Consider the following 24247-nt stretch of genomic DNA (forward strand, 5'->3'; position numbering starts at 1 on the left):
ACTGAGGCGAAAAATAAATTTGCCTCATATTTGTTTTATGAAATTACATGACCAAATTAACACCAATACTAATCTCATTTCTTTCAGTAAGAAATCTAAAGGGGTTACAATAACTTTGATGACTATTTCCAACTTTGTGGCATTTCCCTTCCAGTCACTCCCTGAGGAGGACCTTTTTTGTTAAAAAAAATAGAAAGTCAAAACTTAGGAAAATCATTCAACTTAATAAACATGAGTATTCAAATTGGTAAATTGTGAGTCATCTCTGCTTGGAATATTAGGATGATATGAAATGTGATTCCAAAACCCCAGCCTCGATTAAGGTTCAACAGGTATAAAAACTAGGACAACCATATAACATATTGTGGGACTAGGACACTTTTGAAAGTGAAAGAGGATGCTATTCATAATTAAACCGGAACATCAGTCATACATGAGGATGGTTAGGGCAAACCAGGAGGCATGGCTATCCTAATATGAACCAAACCACCATCATTTTTCACCTACGTCAATTAGCAAGTCTGTTTATTTGGGTTCTCCATGCATGTCTTCCTTGTTAGAAGGTCAACAAAAAAAAGAGCAAATTTTCTTCTTTTATAATCTGGCACAAAAGTATGCTTTGATCCATTTACTTTAATGTCTAAGCTCTTAACTGAATTATTTTGAGGAAAAAACCAAAGACTTCCACACTTTTTTTTAGGTTCCTATTCCCTACCAGCTCTCTCTTCCTTTCCCCCCATTTAGCCCTTTGTATTTGTTCTTAGGACACTGTAAGAACAGTAGCAGCAATGATCAATAGTTTATTCACTCATCCTGCAAATGCTGCTGAGTGCTCACTGCCCGCCAGCCAGGGCCTACGCCAAGCTCTCCCAGTGATGGATAATTAAAAAGACAAACTAGAAGAAAAAGCACATAAATTGTAACCCAGGGCATAATGACAAAATATATATTTATAGAATGCGATATGAGAGTTCAGTGGTGAGAAAGAAATTTGAGAAAGGCTTCTGAGGAGTGGAGAGGCCCGTAAATAATGGCACAGAGAGAGAGGAAAAGCATGTGGCTTCCTCTGACCGTTGCTGCACTGTGGAGTTCGATCCCAGAATGCCTGGGAAAGTGGGGTGCTGGCAGAGTACAAAGGACCGTCAACACCAGGTGGAGGATTTTAGGGTTAATTCAAGGAATAGAGCCATACAGGATGGTGAACAGGGAGAGGTCCAATGAGCAGCATACTTGAAGAGGACTGGGCTGCCGTTGGTGAACTGGGTGGACTATAGAGACCAGGGAGCGACTGGCCCGAGGAGACCCAGAAACAGCCCGATGTTCTAGACAAGGGAGGAGGCAGTGGTTATGAAGGAGGAGCATGTTATGAAGGAGTGTCAAAATAGAAGCCCGCATATATGACAACTGACTGGTTTGGTCTCCATGATTAAGATTTTAATCTGACATAATAGAGAAAATGCTGGTGTCACTAATCGACATTTCAACGAACCAATGCCAAAGTGACTGTGGATATCATCTTATCTTAAATGTTCAAGTAATAAAAATATTTTCACACTTCATCTAGATCAGTTTTCAATTCCATAAATTTTCCAACAGAATGAAACTCATGAAGGTGATTGTTTAAATGGATGATTTTATTGCCCCAGTAGTAAGTGGTATAAAATTGTTTTAGATATTTCATTAATAATTCTAAATGTGACTAGCAAGTGGAAGAAAAGAGACCAGTGAAATATAAAGCATTTAGTGAATTAAAAAATGCTGAATTCTACAGTTTCATACTTGACACACTATTTTGTCTTCCTCTGGTATCCATCACAATGTAAGGATAATATATATAGGCTTTTTATGAGTTATGTTTCATATACTTTTTCCAAATATATTCCTTCCACCACTGATTTTCAAACTTGTTGACACGTTTCCTTCTCTAAATACCCAGAGATAGTCAGTCAGAATTGGCTACTAGGGGAGGTGCTCAATTGCCTGCCCATTGTAGTGTTTCACAAAATTGCTGAGTGATCCCTTGATGAAAAGATTACAAAAGGGTCCAGGGTGGATTAGAGAACATGTCAAATTCATGTGATATATAAGATTCTATGGTTTTATTAAATGATAACCACAAAGGTGAGTTTTCATGGAGACCATTTAAATTCTAGTTCCTTACTTATCTCTCCTTGCCTCCCTACCCCACCACTTTGACCCTTTCCTTCAAAATATTTAAACAAAACAAAGAGGGGACTAGCATTAGAACCCATGTCCTAAAGAACAAATACCTGTTATAAAAGGAAATCTGTCGTAGCCGCATGGTGGTTCCAAGTTCCTTTCCAATTCCCTTTTATGCAAAGGAGGAAAGGTAGTGCACCGCCCAGAGGTTGATCCAAGCAGACAGCAAGGGGATTCTGCACTTACTCGTTCAGCAAATACTGAGCACCACTGTCAAACAGCTGATGTGGGGGAATGACCAACAAGCAGATGTGGCTTCTGCCCTCACAGCCCACAAAGGAGCCAAGAAGCTCCACACCTGCACACCAGGCAGACTTGGCTTCGCATATCATGAAGCTGCTCAAGGAGATATTACTGAAATCTCATCAGTGCTTATCTTCTTGTTATTTTTTTTGAATGAACATCTCTTTGATTCATAATTCTCTTTTCCTTCACTATGTAGGAGAGAGATTATGTAAGTAAATTCTCACAAGTATTCTGCACATTTTTTGCAAAAGGACACTTCCCAGCATAGCACGAGGGTTTACTTATGCTTTGCATAAGTATAGCCAAGAAGAAGCTAATTAACATGCTAAATACTCTTTTTTATTTATAGACACTGGCCTGTGTTTGCTTTTCAGTTAACATGTTCTCTGATCTCTGACATACACTTGTCTTCCCTTTTTTTCCATCTTTAATACCTCTTCAAGCAAACTGCTAAATTCTTTTTCATTTCGATGACAATGCATGCATAAGGGGAAACTCTAAGTATACTTAATTTAGGCTGTTGAATATGTTTTCTTCAACTCAGTTTTCAGGAGAACAGTAAAAATCATTTCAAGTAGCATTTTAAAGTGATGAAAAGCTACAGGCTTAAATTATTTGCTTGCCTTGGTTCATGTGATGTTTCATACTATCACAACGTTGCACTGATTAGTTCTCTGACTCTCCTCTATCAGCGCTGACTTGAGGGTAAATGGCAAATACTGCAAAAAATTCAACATCTTGCACCCATGCAGTGGCAAACATATCTTTATTAGGAGTTGGGCCAAAGAATGCTATATTTTTTGAAGCTTTTTCCTTTAAATTATTTCTGGTAGAGGTTGGATTTGAGATCTGCTTCTGACTTGCTAAGGGCTATCTATGATTTATTTCAACCTTTAGCTGGCTCTAGAAAAAAGATGAACAAAGTTGGAAATAAAGAAGAGAAGACACTTAATCCTCAGTGGTATTTTGATGGCGTGGAACATCCTGACTCCTAGGAAGAGTACATGGTATAAATTTAAACATATTTTTATTTTTTCTCTCAAAAATAAAATTAAAATCATTTGTCATTTTTAATTAGAGAACAAGTGACATCATTTTTTAAAGAGAACAAGTTTCAAGCTGTGAGTCTTTTAATTGCAGGCTGGTCCTCGGAGACTTTTCTGAAGCACAGTGGGAACATTTTAAACCCTGTCAAATAAATTTCTTAGGTAAAGTGGTGATAGGCTATGGAGAGATATGGGTGTCATTAAAATTTTACCGAGATTCCTAACATAGCACAGTCACCATAACATTGACATGTTGACTATAATAATATCCCTAAAGAGGCATTTGCTGTCCACCATGGCCCTGAAGGGAGTTGTTACAGTCTATCAGTGCAATAATGTGCATGTTAAAAAGTCCCTAACTATGTATTTATGAGACAGTCAGATCTGTTTTTGTCTATTAGGCCCATAATCCATGTACTATAAGTCCCTAAATATATATTTACAAGATACATCAGCTTTGGTTCACTGAGTCAATAATAGTAAATAGGCCTTTAAAAAGGGACCTAGATAGTTGCGTAGTTTGCATCTTAGCAAGTTCAGAACTGCAGTTCTGTACACTTTCTGTCTTTTAATGAGTAGATGGACTATGCTAGTCTCAGTGGATGTCAGAAGCTGTGTTTCATTGTGGCCTATGATGTTTTGTTTTTAAAAAGTCAGAAGAGAAAACAAACACCAAAGCATGAGGTATATTAAAAATCTGAGGCAAGTAGTGGAAACAAAGACATTTAGGCAGACCTGCGGGCCAGGGAGGGTGGTGCTCTTCAGACAGTCTTGGCACTTGCTCCATCGCCATCCAGGTCCCACCCTCGTCTCCCTTGCACCTGACTGCTCTGCTGCGGCCTTTGCTTCCCCACACTCAATCTCATTCCAGCAGCCAGAGGGATCTTGCTAGGGCTTCACACCATGGCCCTGGTCTTTCTTCTCCAGCAAGCTCGCATCTCATAGTAAAAGCCAAAGTGTCCTCAAGGTGTAGCCCTACTCACTCTGATTTCCTCGCCTGCCAGGCACGCTCCTGCTCCAGGTCCTTTGTACTCCCCTTCCCTCTCCCTGGAAAGCATCTCCCTCAGATATCCATATGGCCAGCTCTCTTAATTCCTTTAGAACTCACACAAGAGGCCTTCTCTGACCACCTGAAGAAGATAGCAACTCCCCATCCCGACACCATGCATTTCTTCCTTTGTCACCCATGCTTGCTGTTCTCCATTAGCCCTTGTCACCATCTAATGTACTATGTTGTTACTTATTTGTTTATTGTCCAACACTCTCCCCTAAAGGTTAAGCTCCACTAGGGCAGGGGCTTCATCAATCCCAAACTTAGATAAGAACCTGCATTTAGTGCTCAGTAAATATTCCCACTACAAATGAATGACAGCAGATGAAAAGGAGTCTTCTTTCTACTTTTCCAACTGCTTGCTGATATGTGCCAATGCTTAGGTTGAGGAAGAATGAGTGTCTCTTTTTGGGATGAAGTCCTCTTTCTTGGCCTTAGGTCCCGGTTTCCTGTAATATTCTTTAAGTGGCAAAAAACTGGCCCTTCCCTAAGGTGGTCATCCATGGCACCCCCAGAGCTACTGGGCTAGGACAGAACTCCTGGAGGAGCTGGGGTTATCTTAGCCGGTCACAGAAACGCAGTCCGCAGTCCATTTCTAAGTGCAATGGTGCATAAAGACAGGGTTAGCACTTCTATACATCCCCCATTTAGTGTGGCGGCCACCATCAGCTCTGGTGACAGCAGTGGACTGACTGACCTTCACAGTCTAATCTGATGCAGCCACGAGGGGTGGGTTGTGCACTTCTGCCACATAACTGTAACAGACTGGGAAGTGCTGGGTGGAATCATTCCTCTCCCCTACTCTTGGTAAAATTATCTTTGGGGTATTCCCCCACGTCTCCACCCCCACCATAAACCATGCATGATGTTCTCAAATGCATCCTCTCTCATGATTGAAGCCTGTCAAAATAACTTCTTTCTCATTTAAATTTCACAGGAACATCCTTTATTTCAATCAGTCAAAAAGGTGACTTTGGCAAGAGAATCAGAGCTGAGAGCAAATTAATGACTAAAAGGCTGTGATTAGTTGAGATTACAGGCTACAGAGGCCTTGTCTGGGCATGACCACTGTCCTCCCACTGATGCTGGCAGCTGTCAGTCAAAAAGAGGCTGTGGCTCAGTTACAGTGGCCCTCTAGAAATGAAAAGGAATCTGTCTGTGATGTAATATTCAATTATATGCTAATTAATTGAAAGGATTTTTTTCCTGTTCACCTGCTTGGCCTAAGCAAGTCTCTCTCTCAGGCCCTCCCCTAGCACACAGGTTTATTTTAATAAAACTTTAAGGCACAAGCTAACTGAAAAGCTGAGGGTAATTCCAGACCCCAAACACAAACTATTTATTAACTGAAAGAAAAACATTGTTTAACCTTGAATTATTGGGATCAGTAACTCAGTTTTATAATTTACTTTGTATAAGTAGACAAATCTTAATGGATATTCCAGTGCATACCAGAACTGGAGTGGACTTATATAATAAAACTTTTCAATCAACTTATCAGAGAGGGATAAAAGTTACTATGAACAATAACAATGAAAAAACTGTGTATCCAGATACTGAGTATCATTGTACATACTTCCAAATTCCGGCTGAAAAGCATACTGATTTCTGTAATCCCCAGAAATGACTTTTGCAGGGGGAAGATTGCAAATAAACGCCTGTTTGCTTTAGGTGAGCTTCACTGAAGCGGCCTTATTTGATTTTAGATCCTCCTAAGGGAAGAGATTTCAGAATTTCCTGGTTGTAAAATGGAAAAGAACATTTTGCTGAACTTGTATGACATCATCTAAAGCATTAAAAGGGCAGATAATCGTGGGTTCTCTCTGCCTGTTTACCAAAGCTTCTTTACCTCTTTAATCCATTTTATTTTCAAATGTCAGAGTAGTCTGAAGCCTTTCCTGGATTTACAGACTACAGAAGCAGAGGAAATATTAGGATAAATCCTTTAACTTTTGGGGGAGCTCTTAAATAATTAACAGATGGGCTTTTGGAACTATTACATACCACGGTACAGATACTCAAACATATACCTTGTGAAGGCTCAATGTGGTTCAACCACAAAGTGCTTGAAGGCACCTCTCTTTCTAGAGAGTCAGTGAAACTGTTCTTTTGAGTACACAAAATAAAGAGAATATTTAATTTGTCAGGGGGAATGTGATGTATAATAAAATTTATTTATCAATTAAAATTAAAATACTATACAGTGAATCAAAATAGTAAGCACCATCTTAGTTTTAAATACAATTTCTTCTCCAAACTTTAATTGGAAATACTCTTATATTATGGAAAGAAAAAAAAATGTAGCTGCCATGATTTATAAAGATCAGCAGGAAATGTTAGCAAATTGTTTTTAAGCTTATATTAGAAAAATGTTTCCCCATATACTTAAAATACTGGAGTCAAATAGCCAAAACTAAAAATATTTAAAAGGTCTTACCCTAGATATATACTTGACAAAACATTTCTTACAGTAATAAATTAATTTTTCTTTTTTATGCAAAACTTCTCAACCATAACGTCATGAAGAAATGTGAAGTGGTGTGAAAATAATCTTACCTCATATTCAAAGTCCTCTGTTCTGTCTGCATCAGCAGGCAAGCTGGAAAGATACTCATTGTCCTCATAAAATTCATGCTCCATCGGATGAAGAGAATGGCAGCTATGGGGAATGTAGCAATATGATAGGAATGGATCAGACGGGTTGTTTTCAAGATTAAAACTGATTTTAGAATTTCACTTTCATTTTCTCTGCTTTGCAAAAAGACCTGCATTGGCCTAGCCTTGAAGAGAAATACAGCTCAGAATAAGTAATTGCTTTTCTTTCTCTACCTGTATGAAGTCCATCAATTTGATTTTCTGAAAGAATTCTGACATAAGGACCCATGGTCAGAGCCGCATTCTGTGAAGGCTGCTGTGAGATCTTGGACAGGCCATGCATGGCACCTTACTGATCCTCTCTGGCCCCACTACCATCCCACCAAATGGGACTCACTCCATGCATGGGTGTGTGGCATTTGAGATCACAGTCTGCCCAAAGGGGGGTATTTTGCAACAAAGTGCTGCCAATTTCATAATACACAGCCCCAGACTGTTTTTTTGACATTGGTTTTCAAAGTACATGTTTTTCAGATTATAAAACATACTCACATTGCCACCATTACTTAAGAACTCCTTCCTCATTCTCTCTCACAACCCACATTTTCCCCTTTCAGAAAAAGGGCTCGTGTACAAATATTAAATGGCATTAATCGTGATAACTCTTTAGAAAGCTTTATACATGAGGCTTATATAAGCCATAGGGTTTCGTAATCTCATTACAAAATTCCTGGGTACAAACAGAGCTGATTAAGTAAAGGAAGGAAGTGAGGGGAACCCAGGCTACTGTACATGACTTTTATGTATCCTTTACCTTTGGGAAAATGTTTTAAATAATTGATAGAAGTGCTTTCAAATCATATGCTATGATAGATAATATATACTATGCCATATAAAGGCTAAGCATAATTCAGCAGCAAAGGGCACGAGGTCATCTCTATCTCTAAAAGTCAATGAAAAAGCTCAAGTGTGATTAACCAAGTTCCCTGCAGGTGAGAACTCTAAGCCCTGACAGTGGGGACATTACTGAAAAACTGGTGTTAGTAATATAAATTAGTTTCCTCACTGGTAGTTGAAATAAGAGAGAGAACCATCTTGGTGCCTTCACACAGTCAGTATAAATATTCTACCAGCTGCTTCTCACTACCATCAGCTCCATACAAGGTTGAATGACGTGAGCCCAAAGAACAAAAGCAGTGCATGCATCACCTTGTTTGCTGGTCTAACAGGGAAACCGTACTTGCTTAAATCTGGACTGGCTCTGCAAAGCCCATTTGGGCTGGTAAAAAATGCCAAAGCTTGCTGTTTGGGGCATCTGATGAATTTCCCTTGTCCTTCAGTTTGTAAGAAGGGAGCCCTGCTGGGAGGAACACCTTATTCATTCAATAAACATTACATGTCTATCAGATACCAGACCCTATGCCAAGTGCTAGAAATATGTTGGCACACAACATCCAATTCTTTCCCTATGAATTGGGTAAAGCAGCAGAGTGGGAATTTTTAAATAGTGTGATAATTAAGGGGAAAATACAGAAGCCGTGAGAGCACACGGTGGGGATGGACCTACTGCAGCCCTAGGAAGTTTGCTGGAGGAGGTGGCCTCTATGTTTAAGGTCTGCGGGACTTAGGGAGAGCAGCACAGCATAGTGGGTACAAGAGTGGGCACTTCAGCCTCTTTGGCTCAGAGGCCTGGCCCTGTTACTTCCTTGCTATGTGACCTTCGCCAAGTCACTTAACATTGGTGACATGAATATGGTAATAATATAATGAACTCCTTCCAAACGTTATTGTGAGGACTGAGTTAATAAGTGTAAAACACTTGGAATATTACCTAAAATATGCTAAGTGAGCTGATAAATGCAAGCTAATATTTTTCATTCAAGGAAGTATTCATTGAATGGCTACTCTGTGTCAGGCTATGCTAATGAAGATTAGCATATTGTGTGCTTGTGTGTTGTTTATCTTACCCTTTAGAACATGAGCTCTAGGAGACAGTGACTTTATTTTTCTTCCCAGTTTTTTGCCCAGCACCTGTTTTATTCCAGTGCCTGACATAAGGAGTTGTTTTATAAGTAATGGATGAATACACAAAGTCATAAGTAAGTCAAACAGTGCCCCTGCCCTCCTGAAATGTGGGGTTTGGAGTAGTATCCAAAATGTAGGTACACATATTAGAATTTCCTAGGGAGATTTTTGAAAGATTCTGATGCCTGGGTTTGATTCTACAAAATTCTTATTTAATTAGCCTGAGGTGGGATTTGGGTGATGAACTGTTGTTGCTTTTTCACATTTTCAGGTGATCTAATGTACACATGTGACCCACTGAAATAGACTCACCGAACCCACTAAAGAGTAGGGAAGTGGCATAATCAAATTTGAGTTTTATCAAGTGGAGAGTGCATTAGTAGGCCATGAACATGTATTCTAAAGAGACTATTGATCTCATAAATCAAATTCTCAATAATGCTTAAATATTTCTTTAAAAAGTCATAGAGCAGAATGTATGGGGCAAAACATACTTCCAAGACTATACAAGTAGGATCATTTGAATAAAATGTCTTTAACTGCCTTTAAATTAGGTCAAAACCATGAAGAAATATTCCTTTAATAGTTCCTTATTGCATAGTTCTATACTAATTTTCTGACAGCCAGAACCTTTTATTTACATCTCAATATTTTGGGTAGTTGCTTTTGCACTTTAATTAAATTAATTTCCTAGCTTCTCCTTTAAAGAAGCAAAAAGCAAAAGAGAGAAGGAAAGGCAACCCACAGCGGAGAGTGCAGTGCCAACATGTCGCTTCTGTGTCAGTCTTAATAAGGTTTTTGGCAGCTTTGGTGAGAAAAGCTATTTCCCTGACCAGTGCTCTTGAGTAGCGTGAGGCTTTTGATAACTGAGAGTACAAAGATGAACTAATCAGAGCCAGAATTTTTCATCGCACCTCAGCAAGTCTGATTCCTGAGGTGAAGCAACTGTGTGGGTCAGGGGAGGTAGCTAACAGGGACAGCTGAGAACTAATTGGATGTAGACACAGTGGAGATATTTTCCAAACAGAACTGAGCACCTGTCTCCAAAATTGTCAGCTTGCTGGTGTGACTGATTCTTTCCAACACCTACTGTACATGGTGAATGAGAACAAACAGGGCTTTGGGAGAAGTGACAGAAAAAAATACCTGTCTGAGAGCAGAAATGGACAGATATCTGGCACGGGAGGCGTGGGTGGTCTCAGTTTGGCCAGGGCCATGATGTGCTCGAAGGTAATGTCCGTCTGAGTGCTGGCGTTCATGAGCTGCACTTCTGGGGCCGTTCCATAGATTGGCTTACTGAGAGGCGTTCGCCTTAGCACCTGAACCACGATGGGCTCCTTGGCATTTCGGAAAGCTTCCACTGCCTCTTCATGGGTGGCCTTTGAGAGATCCTTCCCATTGACCTGTGAAGATAAAAGGACACTGCTCATCTCTGAGCAAAGAACAGAGAGGCTGTTGTGATAGATTAATAAAAGGTGGGGAGGGGATGTTTAAACCAGCTCTGATAGGAATTTTGTAAAGGAATATTTAGTTGGATATTGGCATTCCTTGAACTCTTCACCAACAGGAGGAAGTAAAGGAGATAAGGAGAACAATTACTTCTGGTATCTTTGAAAGTACAACATCAGAAAATGCTCACTAAATCTTCAGATAGGTAGGAATGTTACATATATACTTTTATTTTTAATGATTTATCAACCTCTTGGTGGGATTTTCAATATTTAATCAAAGTCTTCCTGGCCTAGAGCCTATTTTTTTTAGGATATTGTCAAATTTATTTCATATTCATCATCTTTTTATCAAAAATCATGTATTATCCAAGATCATGTGCATCTTATCCTAAATTTTTTCTACTCAATGTGTGGTGTGTAGGCCAGCAACATAAGTATCACTGAGAGATTGTTAGAAATGCAGAGAACCTGGCCCTACTCCCGACCTCCTGAATCAGAACCGGCATTTTAACAAGACCCCAGCTGGTTTATATGATCCACACATGACAGGGACTCTGCGCTAAAACACCTCTGAGTGAGAATACTGTGTCCCTTTGGATCCATCCTTACCCGTTTTAATTGGTATCACTGGAGTGTCAGTCATACCAATTGATGACACTCCAAGGCAGCCCTGGACATAGCAGAGAAAGAGGTGATGTTTGCCTTTGGCCTCCATCACTGCTTCTCAGCAGGGCCAACTATTGGCATTTGGGAGAGAAAAATTACTTTTTTGTGTGTGAGACTCGCTCACACCTGCTTATTAAGGGCCATTGATGTTCCCAGCCTTCGTGGCACCCCAAATATCACACACTTTTCTGAACACCCTTTTGAGGGGAAGTATAGGCTCCCCTCAAATAGTTGTCAACTTATTTCCCTAAAATGGGTCCTGATAACACTGTCTCTTAGTGGGAGTTATATTTTAATGAAGGGCTATGGAATCCTGAAATAGCTTCACAATTCTCACCCCAAATGAATCAATACTATTGGCTTTTGCATATAGTAAAAGATACTTGAGAGTACATACAATACTGTATTCAAAACTCTTGAAATTGTCCCATTTCTAGACAACTAAGATACCCGCCTCTTGGTGAGGCTCTGTTAACAGCAATGCACCAGGAAATCCTTAGAGGTTCCTGGAAAGAAGCAAAGGGAGTTGCTGAGTGGTAGTCATAGAGCAATTGCTGACAATCAAATGAACACATTCTCTCTCCCTGAATAGACAAAGAATATGTGTGCTTGGAGTGAGTGTGGGGCGTTTTGGGGTAAATGACACAGTGCTAGGTAGAAATTGTCAGGTCATGTAGAGACAGGCTTAATGACCTAGAGGAGCTAATTTACTCAATGGGCCCTGAAAGAGTTAATGTGCCTTCAAAAATAGAGCAATTAAGTTTCCTCACCAGCAAAATATATCCCAGTACAGTTTTTGTATCACTAGTAAGAAAATTCAGTTGGAGATCTGAATGGGTACCTGCTAGTGTGCCCATGCTCACCAATCTGTGTACATTCACTCTCTGATTCTTTTCTCCATGGGCTAAGCTTGGAAACTGATCACCAAATTTTCACTGGCACAACCTTGGAATGTCTTGGTGACTCTGGGCATAGGGGAGTATGTAAACATAGGACACAGTCATCCATTCCCTGAGCTATTGTCAATGACAAATACTCCGGGCTGAGGACGTGCAAGCAGCTGATGACAAGAGAAGTTTCAGATGGAAAAGTGCAACCTAAAAGCTGGCTTCTCCTATTTAGTGTCATTCTCTGTGTTTTGTGCTGTGATCAGTATTTATAAACTGCAGGGTTGTGGAACCCAATCTAGTGGTAGGGAAGATTGCTGTCAGTGGGACAGAAAAATTGTCTTTTTGTCCTCAAGTTTCCCACTTTACAGTGTCCCTTCTATTTAGGGAATAGTGACCCAGGCAAAGTATCATACCCTCCCCTATGTGAGGAGAACTCTTGGCCATTTCATCGACTATTTAAAAACTACTGAAACTATTCCAATAGGCTATCTTTTCCTGTAAGCTTTGCATTGAGAGTGATCCCTAACAGTGTCAGAATCAAAGAAGACAGTGTCCTTTTTAAAAAACTTCAAGCAATATCTGAGGGTGAAGGGAAAAATAAATCATGGCCAGAGTTTCTTCCAGTCACACATGAAATCCCACTAATGCATGAATTATATTCCATTAAGTAGTGAACAGACAAAAGCCATTCCATTTCCTCTTGAAGGTGGCTGGGTACCTTGCCTATGTGTTAACCTTGTCTTGGTATTCCTTCATTTCTTATTTGTTTTAGTGATCTTTAAAGCAAGAATAATTTTTAAAAAGCGAGTTCCTTATGGATAATGATCTTTATTTTATGTTCCTATGAGCTAAGTAGGATGATTTTTGCAAAATCCAGAAATGTATAAAATTTCCGCAGAAACATAAAAATTACTGAAGTGTTTTAGGCTGTGAGATCATTAGTTCTTATTGTAATGGTTAGTACAATACATGCAGACCACATTAGTGTTCACACTGCAAGATCAACAGCTATTGAGTCTAAGACCTGTACATTCACTCATTTACAATCGTGGCATTTATATGCAAATTTTATTCTTGGTTTTAAGGACAATCAAATACCATCTTAAAGAAGGACAGTCAATGTAATCTCAAATATCTTATTTTTTTTCCATTGGGAATGCTCTTTTCTTCCAGTTATCATGCAGCTGACCTCTATTTTCATAAGCTATTTGATATTTCTCAAAGTAAAGAAGTCTGTGACCTTTAAAGGCTCTGCCCCCTCACGTGATTCCTTAGAAAATGTAAGCACTGATGATACAAAACACTCTTTTTTTTCTTTCACTTCACTTGAAGCTCATCAACATACTGTTAGCCTATCAAAAGGTTACCATTTTATAAATTATGCCTTTTACAACCGAAAAAAGAACAGCTGGCAGTGGCATTACCCGATTCTCATCAGTTACAGCTAGGGAGAAGAGTAACATTGGAAGAATATCTAAAGTTTTAATTCTGTAGGAAAATTGTGTAGTAAATTAACAGCAAAACTTCATTTTTCTCCAAATGGTGAGATCCTAAACCAACAACAAGATATTTGATATTTTGTGGTGCCATGTATTTCTTTTCCATCATATTTTCTTGCTCCCTCCTTCCTTTGTGTCTTCCCTCTTCCTTACTCCCTCCTTGCTCCCTCGTCTCAATCTTAACCATGGTTTTGCATGGACGACATATAACTTTTATGTGCTTTGTGAAATGAGACAGGAGACGGAGAAGCCGTCTATTAAAGGTGTATCATTTAATACAGGTAGTTAACGGTGTAGATATAAAATCTCCTAGGTGCCCAGTTAAAGAAATGGAAGCTCTTTTGCTAGAAGAGTCCTGGGAAAGTTAACTTTTAGGAGGAAAAGCTGGAGGAAGAGGGTTGGGAGCAAAATTGATGAGAAGAGAGGAAGGGTAATTAGAAAGTTAAAAAGAAATACCCATGTATTATGGGGCTTGAGTGTGAGGTTTATATGTAGAAGGGTTTCAAGAAGGTTGGGAAGCATGGCATAGAGAAAGAGTTTTTCTAAAGTGGCTGTTGAATGGAATGGGTGAAAGGTTAGAGTATCACAATCAACATGAGGAGTATATGAGATATACGCTCTATTACTATAACATCTGGCATTTTGCTAACTGTGGCCAAAGCTGATTTGGTTCTAATGCTACCAAACAAGAGTATATAACTGGGAACACTCAGGGGATAGATGCCTGATAAGATGCTGGCAGTCCCCTAGTGGGATGACTGGAGTCTGAGATGGTGATTAAGCCACCTGACCTAAGACGAATAACAAACCAGGAGTGTTGTGCATAAAGAAGTTGTCAGAATTGGCCACAGCATAAAGGAGGGAAGGAAGATACCAATGATAGAAACTCTGGGATAAATAGAGGCATGCGGTTGTTCTCATACAAAAGTATAAGTGGGATTGAAACCAAGTGGAAAGACAGTGCTATCACCACATTGTAAGGTATGCAAATGTTGAGTCACTCCACTGTACACCTAAAACTAATATTGTATACCAGCTATATCTAAATAAAAAATATATATAATAAAAAATAGTTGCATGAATCATGTCAATCTTGGAGCAGTTATAAGACATGATTAAGACTACATTTATTAAAACACTTGTCATAAACTGACAAACAGATGGTTGGTGAATAAAAAAAATAATCATGGGAAACCATTTTCTGTGAAGGTCCTCCTCTCACCCCTGCACTTACCAACTCAGTTAAGCTGAAAAAATAGACACATTTTGCAGATATGAAAAAATAAGTGTCTTCTAAAAAGTTACTATTTTCCTTTATATTGATACAGATAAGTGGATAGGAGAAAAGTGGGCACTTCTTGGCAATCAATGCAAAAGAAGGGTGAGTACATTTGTTGTAGCAGATGGACTAATTAATCCATAAGCAACTTCTGAATGTTAAGCAAAGAATATAGCTTTTCTTATGTAAAGCATATCACAGCAATGTTTGATGAAGCTTCTGTTTAATGAACAATCCACCCTTTTGGATAAATTGCAAAATCTGGGCCACTTGTCAACAACCTCCCCAGAGTGACTGGTGGCCTCAGCTTGAATACGAGCTGTTCTACTTGGATTATTCCTCCAAAAGCAAGACATGCAAAATAATTTTCTTGAGCATCAGAAAACAAACAGGTTTTCTTTTCCCTTTGAAGTGCAAATAAGTGCATTAATAACCAAGTCACCCTAGTGAGCTGCCATTTCTAGAGTCAGCTGTTTGGGAATGATGAGGATTTCCAAATCTTTGTGCTTCTAATGAAAAATAATGGGCTCCTAAGCATCTGTGCCTTTCGTGTGAGAATACCTGTAAGAATACTCAACAGAAGAAGTAGAGGACACCAAGGATTAGGTACAATTGATATAGCCCAACTTCAAGTTGCAAATAAGTAGAAAGCATACGAATATTGTTTTTTAATGATTACAAAATTTACACATTCATTCGTTTATTGATTTTCAGTTTTACTGAGGTACAGTTTTTTAAAGTGTGTGGCTCATGGTGATTTGATATATGTATCTATTGTAACAGAAATTCCACTCTCTAGTTAATGAAAACTTTCATTCCTCACATATTTGTCTTTTTGGTGGGGGGGCATTTAAGTTCTACTCTCTTAGCAAATTTCAGTGATATAATACAGTGTTATTGGCTACAGTCAGCATGTTTTACATTACATCCTCAGACCTGAGTATAGTTATTCTGGTTGGGCATGACAGTTTACAAGCTTACCCACCCTTACACATAACTGTGGAATTAATTTAGATTAAAGTCCCTTGTGAATGCTGGTCAAATTTCCTACAATATTTGATGCATAGGGAGGTGTTGTCAAAACATGGCATAGTAATATTTTACAGAAGGAGAAAACCATTTAAATTGCTACTAAAATGTTTGGTACAAAAGGAATAAAAAACTAATTGAACCCTGTGTTTATTAAAACACTTGTCACATACAACCTTTAAATCAATTTTAAGGAATTTCAGCATATTTTCCTAAACATTGATATGTCTGATTCTATGTGAACATCTGCTATCTAGATTGAGCACAGCAGAGTGTAAAAATATTTCAAGTAAAAAATACCTCACAGAATAGGAATTGTGCAAAACTCTACGAAGAACTCCTAATTAGAGATTGACTCAAATTAATTTTGATCTTTGAGAATGTTTTCAGTCAACAAACCATCACTGGTGGGTTAGTGATCATTATGCACATTTAGAAAGTGAGAACATAAGAAATCTTAGAAAATGTTAGATTGAATTAAGCCAAAAGTCTGTGTAGTCTAGTGTTCTGCTTTTACAGTGCTATTACTAAATGTTTAGAAGAAATATGGTGAATATCCCATGTGATATGGCAAGCAGACTTATTCAGAAGTAATCCTGGGCTCCTTCTGGCTTGTCTGGACAAGGAGAGACCTGGAGCTTCACTTCCCTGGTGTGTGTGTGTGTGTGTGTGTGTGTGTGTGTGTGTGGTGGGGTGGGGGTATTGTAGCTTTATTTGGACTCCAGATTCCCCAGCTGCGGGGCAGCTAGTTTTCCAGACAAACAGAAATAACTGACTTCTCACCCAGACAGCCTGAACCTCCAGTAATCTGTTTCCTTACGGACAATGTTTCCATAAGAAGAGAGAGCAACGGCAGCAGAATGGGCTCCCTCCCCAGGAATGGAGACCCACGGTGTGTGGGACAGTTTCAGGCCCCCCACCGTGACTGTTGCTGACTCCTGTTTTGTCAATAAAGATTGTTCCCTAACTTGTAACTTGCAACCTTGTGGGATTTACTTTTATTAACCATGTGTGACATAACACACATTTGCAACTTAAAGAATTGAATATATTTAAAATGCCTATACACACACACACACACACACACACACACACACACGACAGTAATGAATAGAAGACTCCCAGTAACCCAATGAGATATTTAGACAGCTTATTATTCCATTTAGTTAAGTGATGGGGACACTGAGGTCACCACAGTAGGACAGTAAGCTGCTTCCTCCTCTCTTTCACAGGACACTTTGATGGTGTAGGATTCCCAAAAGCAAGTAAGACTTATCTGCACCATTTCTCATTAAGGTGTTACAGACCCATTATTTGTGAATTTATCAAAACTGCTCTTGCACAAATTTATAATTTTGGTTATAGGAAATTTTGGGGATGCATCTTTCATGATTGCTTCTTTCCCTATTATCTTTTCTTTTTCTTATTTTTTGTATTTCGTCCTCTCTATTCTTTGTTTCTTTTCTTCTTCCCACTGCCACACTTCTCTTCTGATCTTTCCCATTGAGAATTTAACAAATTTGGGAAGCATTTATATAAATTATTTCTGTAATTAAGGAACAGGTTATGATATGTTTTGATTCTTATTGAGGAAATAAAATATTCACAATGTAGTTTCATTGACCTCTTTGTATATAAATGTATTTCCTCTCACCTTGAAGTTTCTCCTCTTTGGCACATAATAAGCTGGTGGCTCCCAGCTTGTCCCCAGGTCTACAGTTCACTCTTCTCCTCCCAGCTCTGTGCCAGGGGATGCTGCCCACTGAGTGCTGCATCACCAGGCTCCCTACTTTGTGTCTTTTGTTTGGTTTGGCCAATGGCAAGAGAGCTAGTATGCTAGTATTCTGTGCCTCTGCCTCCTCCGCTCCCCCCTGGCTTTCAGGATGCCAGCTCTTACTAGGTTCACACCCCTCTTTCATCTGTCCCTTTTTGGACTATGGGTAGCAAGGATGTCTCTTTCTGTTGTTATGCCCTACGTTCTTCCCTTAACCCTGCTCACACCTGAGTTGTTCTGTCATTCAACTGTCTTTGACTGCCCTGAGGGTGCCTTCCATTTCCTTCAGGGACCCTGCCTGGTACAGTTAGTTATGAAACTCCTTTGATTTAAAGAACAAAAATATGAAGGTTACCATCTTTACAAACTCACTTTACTATAAAAATTAGTTGCATCAAAAATAGAATTTCCAGTTTCTCGAATTTAACAAAAGTCACACATTTTTAAGGGAGAACTAAAATATAATTTTTATTGAGACCATATAGCAAATTTAATGTGTTCAGATATTTATGTGTACAGTTCTTTTGTAGAGTATCTCTCAACTTTCCACTCTCTAGTGTTTCCTCTTGATTAGGTTCAGGTTATGTTTTTGTGGCAGGAATGCCGAGAAGTGGTATTGTGTCCTAAGAGAAAACTAGTTCTGTACATTTGCTCATTACTGGTGATGTTAACCTTTATGATGAAAGAGGTAGAGAGAGAGAGAGAGAGAGAGAGGGGAAATGAGAGAATGAGAATGAATAAAAGCTTGTGGAATCTAAATAAATGGTATTTGAGAATTCTTTGTAGTATTTCTGCAACTTTTGATAAGTCTGCAATTGTCAAAGTAAAATGTTTCAAATTATTGTTATGTTGGTTATTAATTAAGAACAGATTTGTGTTGTAATCATTTGAGTTAATAATAACAGAGAATTGACAGATATAGAGCTTCTTCAGAGAGTGTTTCTGTATTTGCATACCTCTAGAGAAACAAATTTCTACTCTGCACTGATGTCTTTTTTTGCATGTGTGGGAGCCCACACACACATCCCTACAGCAAAAAACACAGAGATTGGTATCACCAACTTTATCATTGTCATAACAATTCATCTTCTGAATATCACCTGATATCCTGTTCTCCTCCAAGCTGAGCTTTTTAAAAAGATAGATGGCTGCCTTCTGGCTAATTGTGGGAGTCCTTTCATTACTATAAAAAGACTTTTTATATCTCAAGTGACTCTATAAGCAGTGAATAATGACTTGAAGTCTTTGGAGAGTCCACTGATGAAATGGTAGGATAACAGCCACTTACTGACCTTTTACTTCCTAAGATAATACTAAGCTGATGTAACTGATTATTAATAAACTTATCTATTGAGTTTTGACATATCAGATCCAAGTATGTTAAACTTAATGATAAATTCTCAGGGAGACAAAATTTTTAGGGCAAACACTGTTAAAATAAATGCAAATTGCTTCACTGGAAAGAAACTTCACTGTAATTAAGCAGATCACATTTTCTTTAAAAAATTACTGGAAACAGCACTAGTAACTGAGGACTTGGACAGAACTATTCATCTCTCACATCCCCTGAACGAAGAGAAATGTGCTCTTAGCACCTGGACAAGATCTCATGGTCCCATTTTTGTTACACAAGCCTGTGTGAATATCAAGAACGTAACCTAGAATCCTAGCCACACTAGCATAGTGCCAGAGAAGTGCTAAAATAACTATTTGTGCATGGAAAGAATAAAAGTGTTCTACATAGTTACTAATAAGAGACTGAGAGAGAGTGAATTATTTGTAACAGGGCATCTGTCCTGACAACATCCTGGATGCTAAGGACATCTTCACCAGAGGCTGGCTGTACCCCATCTGTAAGAGGTCTCATGCTTCACTGTTTAAATACCTCTGTGCGAAAGACCTTAAGTGATAGGAAACTTTTGTTCAGTGCTGCAGTTTCAGGGCCCCAAATGTTCACATACTTGACAATAAATGTTAAATGAATTTCATATGTTTCCTTATCAAGATCCACATTAAAATAAATTCGACTGGACTTTTCATTACAGTCACCAGTGTTTACACGCCAACTGTGTTCCTTTCACTGCCCAGCTCTGTTCAGTAACCCAGTCACCCGTATTATTCCTTTTGCCTAAAAAAATTGTATAAATGATTTGAGTGGCAAGCAAAGGCATCAGGTGCTCTGCTTGTAAGCCCTTCCCCCACAATCATTCACTATTTTAGTATAAAAGAACATGAATATTGGAATCATCTAGAACTGGGGTCTCAATACAGTTCTCAGTATTAGCCGTGTGACTGTAAGTAAGTGATTTAAACTCTCCAAGCCTCAGTTTCTTCATCAGGAAAAGACGATCACACCCGTTCACAGGGTTGTGTCTCATAAATAATACAACTAAGGCAGCTAGCAGAGTTCTGTGATGATTTTATCCATGTCTGTTTCCTTCCCTCCCCACCTCTCCTGAGGAACTCACAGAGACAGAGATTAGACAACTCTCTGGGGACACAAGTTAATACCTGTCCTTACAGTGCTGGTAGTGACAATGACAATAGCAGCCAGTGCTGAGTGAGTTTCCACAAAATGCCAGAAGCTGAGCAAAGCCTTGACTTATATTACTTCAGTCACACTAATGAACAATTGTGTAAGGTGAGGATTTTATCCCCATTTGAAAGGAGGAGGCTGAGGATCAGAAGGTGAAGTAGGTTGGGCAAGGAAAGGCACCTGCTCTCAGGTCCCTCTAGGCACTAGGGGTGTCCAACCTTTCAGCGTCTCTGGGCCACAGTGGAAAAAGAGTTGTTCTGGGCCACACATTGAATACAATATGATATGTTACAACAAAAAAATCTCATAATGTTTTAAGTAAATTTGTGATTTTGTGTTGGGCTGCATTCATAGCCATCCTGAGCCTCATGCAGCCCTTGGGCCCCTGTTTGGATGCCCCTCTGAAAAAAACAACATATGCATCTACAATTGCAAGCAAACTTGTAAACAGCTGAAATAAAGGTACTAACAGAGTTCTGTGGAAGCATAAAGGGAATATTGCCTGGGACTATTGCTATTTGAATCCAGGATATGACATTTTGGATAGGTCTAAAAAGATGAAGAGTTTCATAAGTGGTAGAGATGGGAGAAAAGAAAGGAATCCCAAGTAACGTCTTAGAAGAGCAAGTCTCCTGAGAACCAGTGAGAGCTTGGTGTGACAGAGGATGGAGGGATCTGGCCAAGAGCTGGGAGAAGAGGCTGGAAAGGAGGCTTTGATCTAGGTTCCGATATTCTCAGTGGGCCATGGTAAAGTATTTGTTTTACACAACACCTTTCATCTGAAAAAGAGCATGATTTCATTTATGTTTTGGGAAGATAACTCTGAAGGCTGTGGGGTGAAGTACTGGAATGGAAGCAGGAAAACCATTTAGGAAGTTTCTAGGGGAAAAATGATTGGGGCCTGGATTGAGACAGAGGCAGCATGCTGGTCCAGCTGGCAGCGGATGGAGAGGGGTGTAGGTGGTGTTTTGATGCTCTCATTCACATGTATCCCAGTGGGATCTGTCAGATTGGCATGTTTTCTACAACAGCCTAACCTCAGTTCCATTTCAATTAATTCAATATATACTGTGCAGAAATACATGCTGTAGCAGATGAAGTTTAAGTATAAAGTATGAAGACGTAAAGGCATCCTAAGTATATGTTGCCCATCACCTGTGGACTTACATTTTCAAATGATTTTAGAAATAAAAACTATTACTTCTCCCAATGTTCAGACACTCTGTCTTTCTGGTTAGCACTTTCCTAACTGAGGAGCATTTGTCTCACCATAAAAATGCACACACTCTCTCCCTCTTTTTCTCTCCTTTCTCTCACTCGATACTTTTCTCTTTTTCTATCTCTCTCTCACACACACAACACACACACATACATACAAATACTTTTATACTTTCTATGGCCTTCCACCTGAGTCATAGCTTTGTGTGGTGTATAAATTTAGAAAGGCATTTTACCCAAGTGAACATGTAGTTTTAGGACATAAGGATTAACACAAGAAAATAGAACTTGCATAATATTGAACTCTCTCATTCAATACCGGTATCTCTATCCTAGTGCCTTGAAGATGAAAGGTATTTCGCACCAGTTTGAAAGGACAGAACAGCTGTCATGCCCTAGGAGACATGGAAGGTTAAATCACTTTAACAATTGATTCTGCCATTTGAATCCATTCTGACACTTGCTGAACTCAGTGGACGACATGAAACCGTGGTAAAAAGGCCAAGCCCTGAGTTATTCCCAAGCTTTTACACCCACAATTAAAACTACCTGAATTTGTGCCCAGAACCTTCCCAATACCATGCTTCCAACTTCCTCAAATTCATGGGTTTTGAAGAATTTTTTTGTTCTATATTTATAAAAATAGAGATTGCTACCTAACTGAAAAGATAAAGTTAACGCATTTAAAATAGCTACTGATACTACTTTATCCAAGATAGTTGGAATCTGCCCAGTAATTTCATTGACTTGATTGTCTCTAAGTGCATGAAATGCATAATAAAGAGTAATAAATTTTGTTGAGTGCTTACTAGGTGCCACATGCCCTAGCCAGTACTATCTGCTACTAGAGGTGCAGAAATTATTATCATACTCATCCTACAGATAAAGAAACTACATCTTAACCACTTAGCAACTTGTTCAAGATCACACAACTGCTACATGAAAGAAAAAACAAGACCTTTCTACAAATTCTTATTAATTTGTTTTTTAAACATCAATATGCATTTCAGCATAGAAACTCTAATAATGAAATTGGCTGGAATTTCATTGTTCTATTTTCTTTTATTAATTTTTTTATAAAATTACAATTAAGTAGTGAATCAATTGTGGGCATTTATAAGTATGAATAAGTGTCGTAACTTGTGCACTCTGGACAAGAATATTCAGAGTTGAAAAACAAAAAAATGTTCCTGTAAGATGAATAAGTTAGACAAGAACTTGGCAGTTCTAAAATATGTTTTTTAAAAAGTAGGCATACATATGAATAAGCTCTTTTTTAGTACAACCCCTGAAGTTACTTAAAACTTTGGTAAAGAAACCCCCCACCATGCATGCCCCATTATTTTCTACAAGCGAATCAGACAAAGCTCAGAGGAGGAGGTAACTCAAAGACCTGCCAATTTGTTATTGAAATTTTACCTTAAGATTCCCGGATCCAGGCCCAGCCTCGCCCACGTGTAGCCTAATAGTGCTGCTGCTGGGACGAGACGGAAGTTCCTAAGGGGAAAAGACCACCTGGCTTCTTTCATGCTTTTACTTGAGTGGACACAGTCACAATGAGGGGTTCAGACAAAAAGAACTCGCCCCAAACAGCAGTTGGACTGTGTGGAGAGCTGGAACCCACTCAAGGCTCCGGGTTTACCTGAGTGAGTGCATGTAAGAGTAGACACCCGTATTCGGGGACTCTGTCTAAAAACTGTTTTACATGCCTCTATGTCTCTGTCAGGAAGCAAATAAGACAGAGCAACAGAGCTAGTGTGACTCCACAGATGGAGTCATCATATTCTTAATTAAATTTGTTACAAACATTTTTCTATATGAACACTATTAATTGTACTTCATCTTGTTTGAAAGAATGGAGGAGAGGGGCAAATTTTTATAAATTTAGTTCCTTTAAACAATTACCATCTGTACGCTTTTGAAATAGTTTTCAGCAGAGAAAACCATCGTGCCACGGCCCAGTAAAAGCTCTGCATTGTTCCATGTCTGCACAGATTACCTTGCATCTTCGATGATTTTATGTACATTTAATCACTAAAGATTAATTACATGGCATACGGAAATCACTGAAACACTGAAGAGATAACTTCACTTTAAGTGCACATGCAGCTAACTTGTGGCTTTTTAAAAACAATTTTTAATTAAAACTACTAGAAGAATCATTGGGCTGAAAATATTAGGAGCTCTGGGATGGATGAGCTTAGCATAGCTAATTAATTGTATATTTAATCACAGCAGCCTTTGGCTGTAATTAATAATCTATTTTCCTTTGGTAATAAATATTGTAGCTCTGTAAAATAGAATTTATAATTTCCAGAATGCCATATGCACAGAAAAATGGGACAAAAATCAAGCATTTCCACACCAGCTTTTGAACTGAGTTTCATTTTGGTTATTTAGAGAGGATGTTTTCTATATCTTTCATTCGTTTTAAATGTCATCTCACAGTGGCAGCTTACAAATAGCTACCCCAGAGTGACTTAGACATTTCAAAGGTGTAAAGAATAATCCGAAAGGAGTGACTAGCAGAATGCTAAATGCAGCCTGATTTTCCTTGCACCATAAACATCTTGCAGGGAACTTCAGGTAGCTCTATCTTAATATGAATGCGAGGGTGGTGAGATTCTGCACTCAACAGTTCCTTCCGTTTGTTTCCTTTTGAATGGCAGAGTGAGACTCAGAGATTTCCACCACCTGCAACCTGGCAAATGCTCAAACCACA

The 24247-nt window shown here is 38.9% G+C and overlaps 1 protein-coding gene across 2 annotated transcripts in view; it reads right to left on the reverse strand.

Annotated features, from left to right (window-relative positions):
* PDZRN4 (PDZ domain containing ring finger 4) overlaps nucleotides 1–24247 on the reverse strand; it is a 322138-nt gene that overhangs the window by 44297 nt on the left and 253594 nt on the right. For both annotated transcript variants that reach the window (XM_028533071.2, XM_028533072.2), the window contains 2 exons: nucleotides 10330–10586; nucleotides 7120–7222 (listed from right to left, as the gene is read on the reverse strand). In XM_028533071.2, the coding sequence (XP_028388872.1) occupies nucleotides 7120–7222; nucleotides 10330–10586 (360 nt within the window). The remainder of the gene's footprint in view (nucleotides 1–7119; nucleotides 7223–10329; nucleotides 10587–24247) is intronic.

The sequence above is a fragment of the Phyllostomus discolor genome, chromosome 2, assembly GCF_004126475.2.
Source record: "Phyllostomus discolor isolate MPI-MPIP mPhyDis1 chromosome 2, mPhyDis1.pri.v3, whole genome shotgun sequence".
Taxonomy (NCBI): Eukaryota; Metazoa; Chordata; class Mammalia; order Chiroptera; family Phyllostomidae; genus Phyllostomus; species Phyllostomus discolor.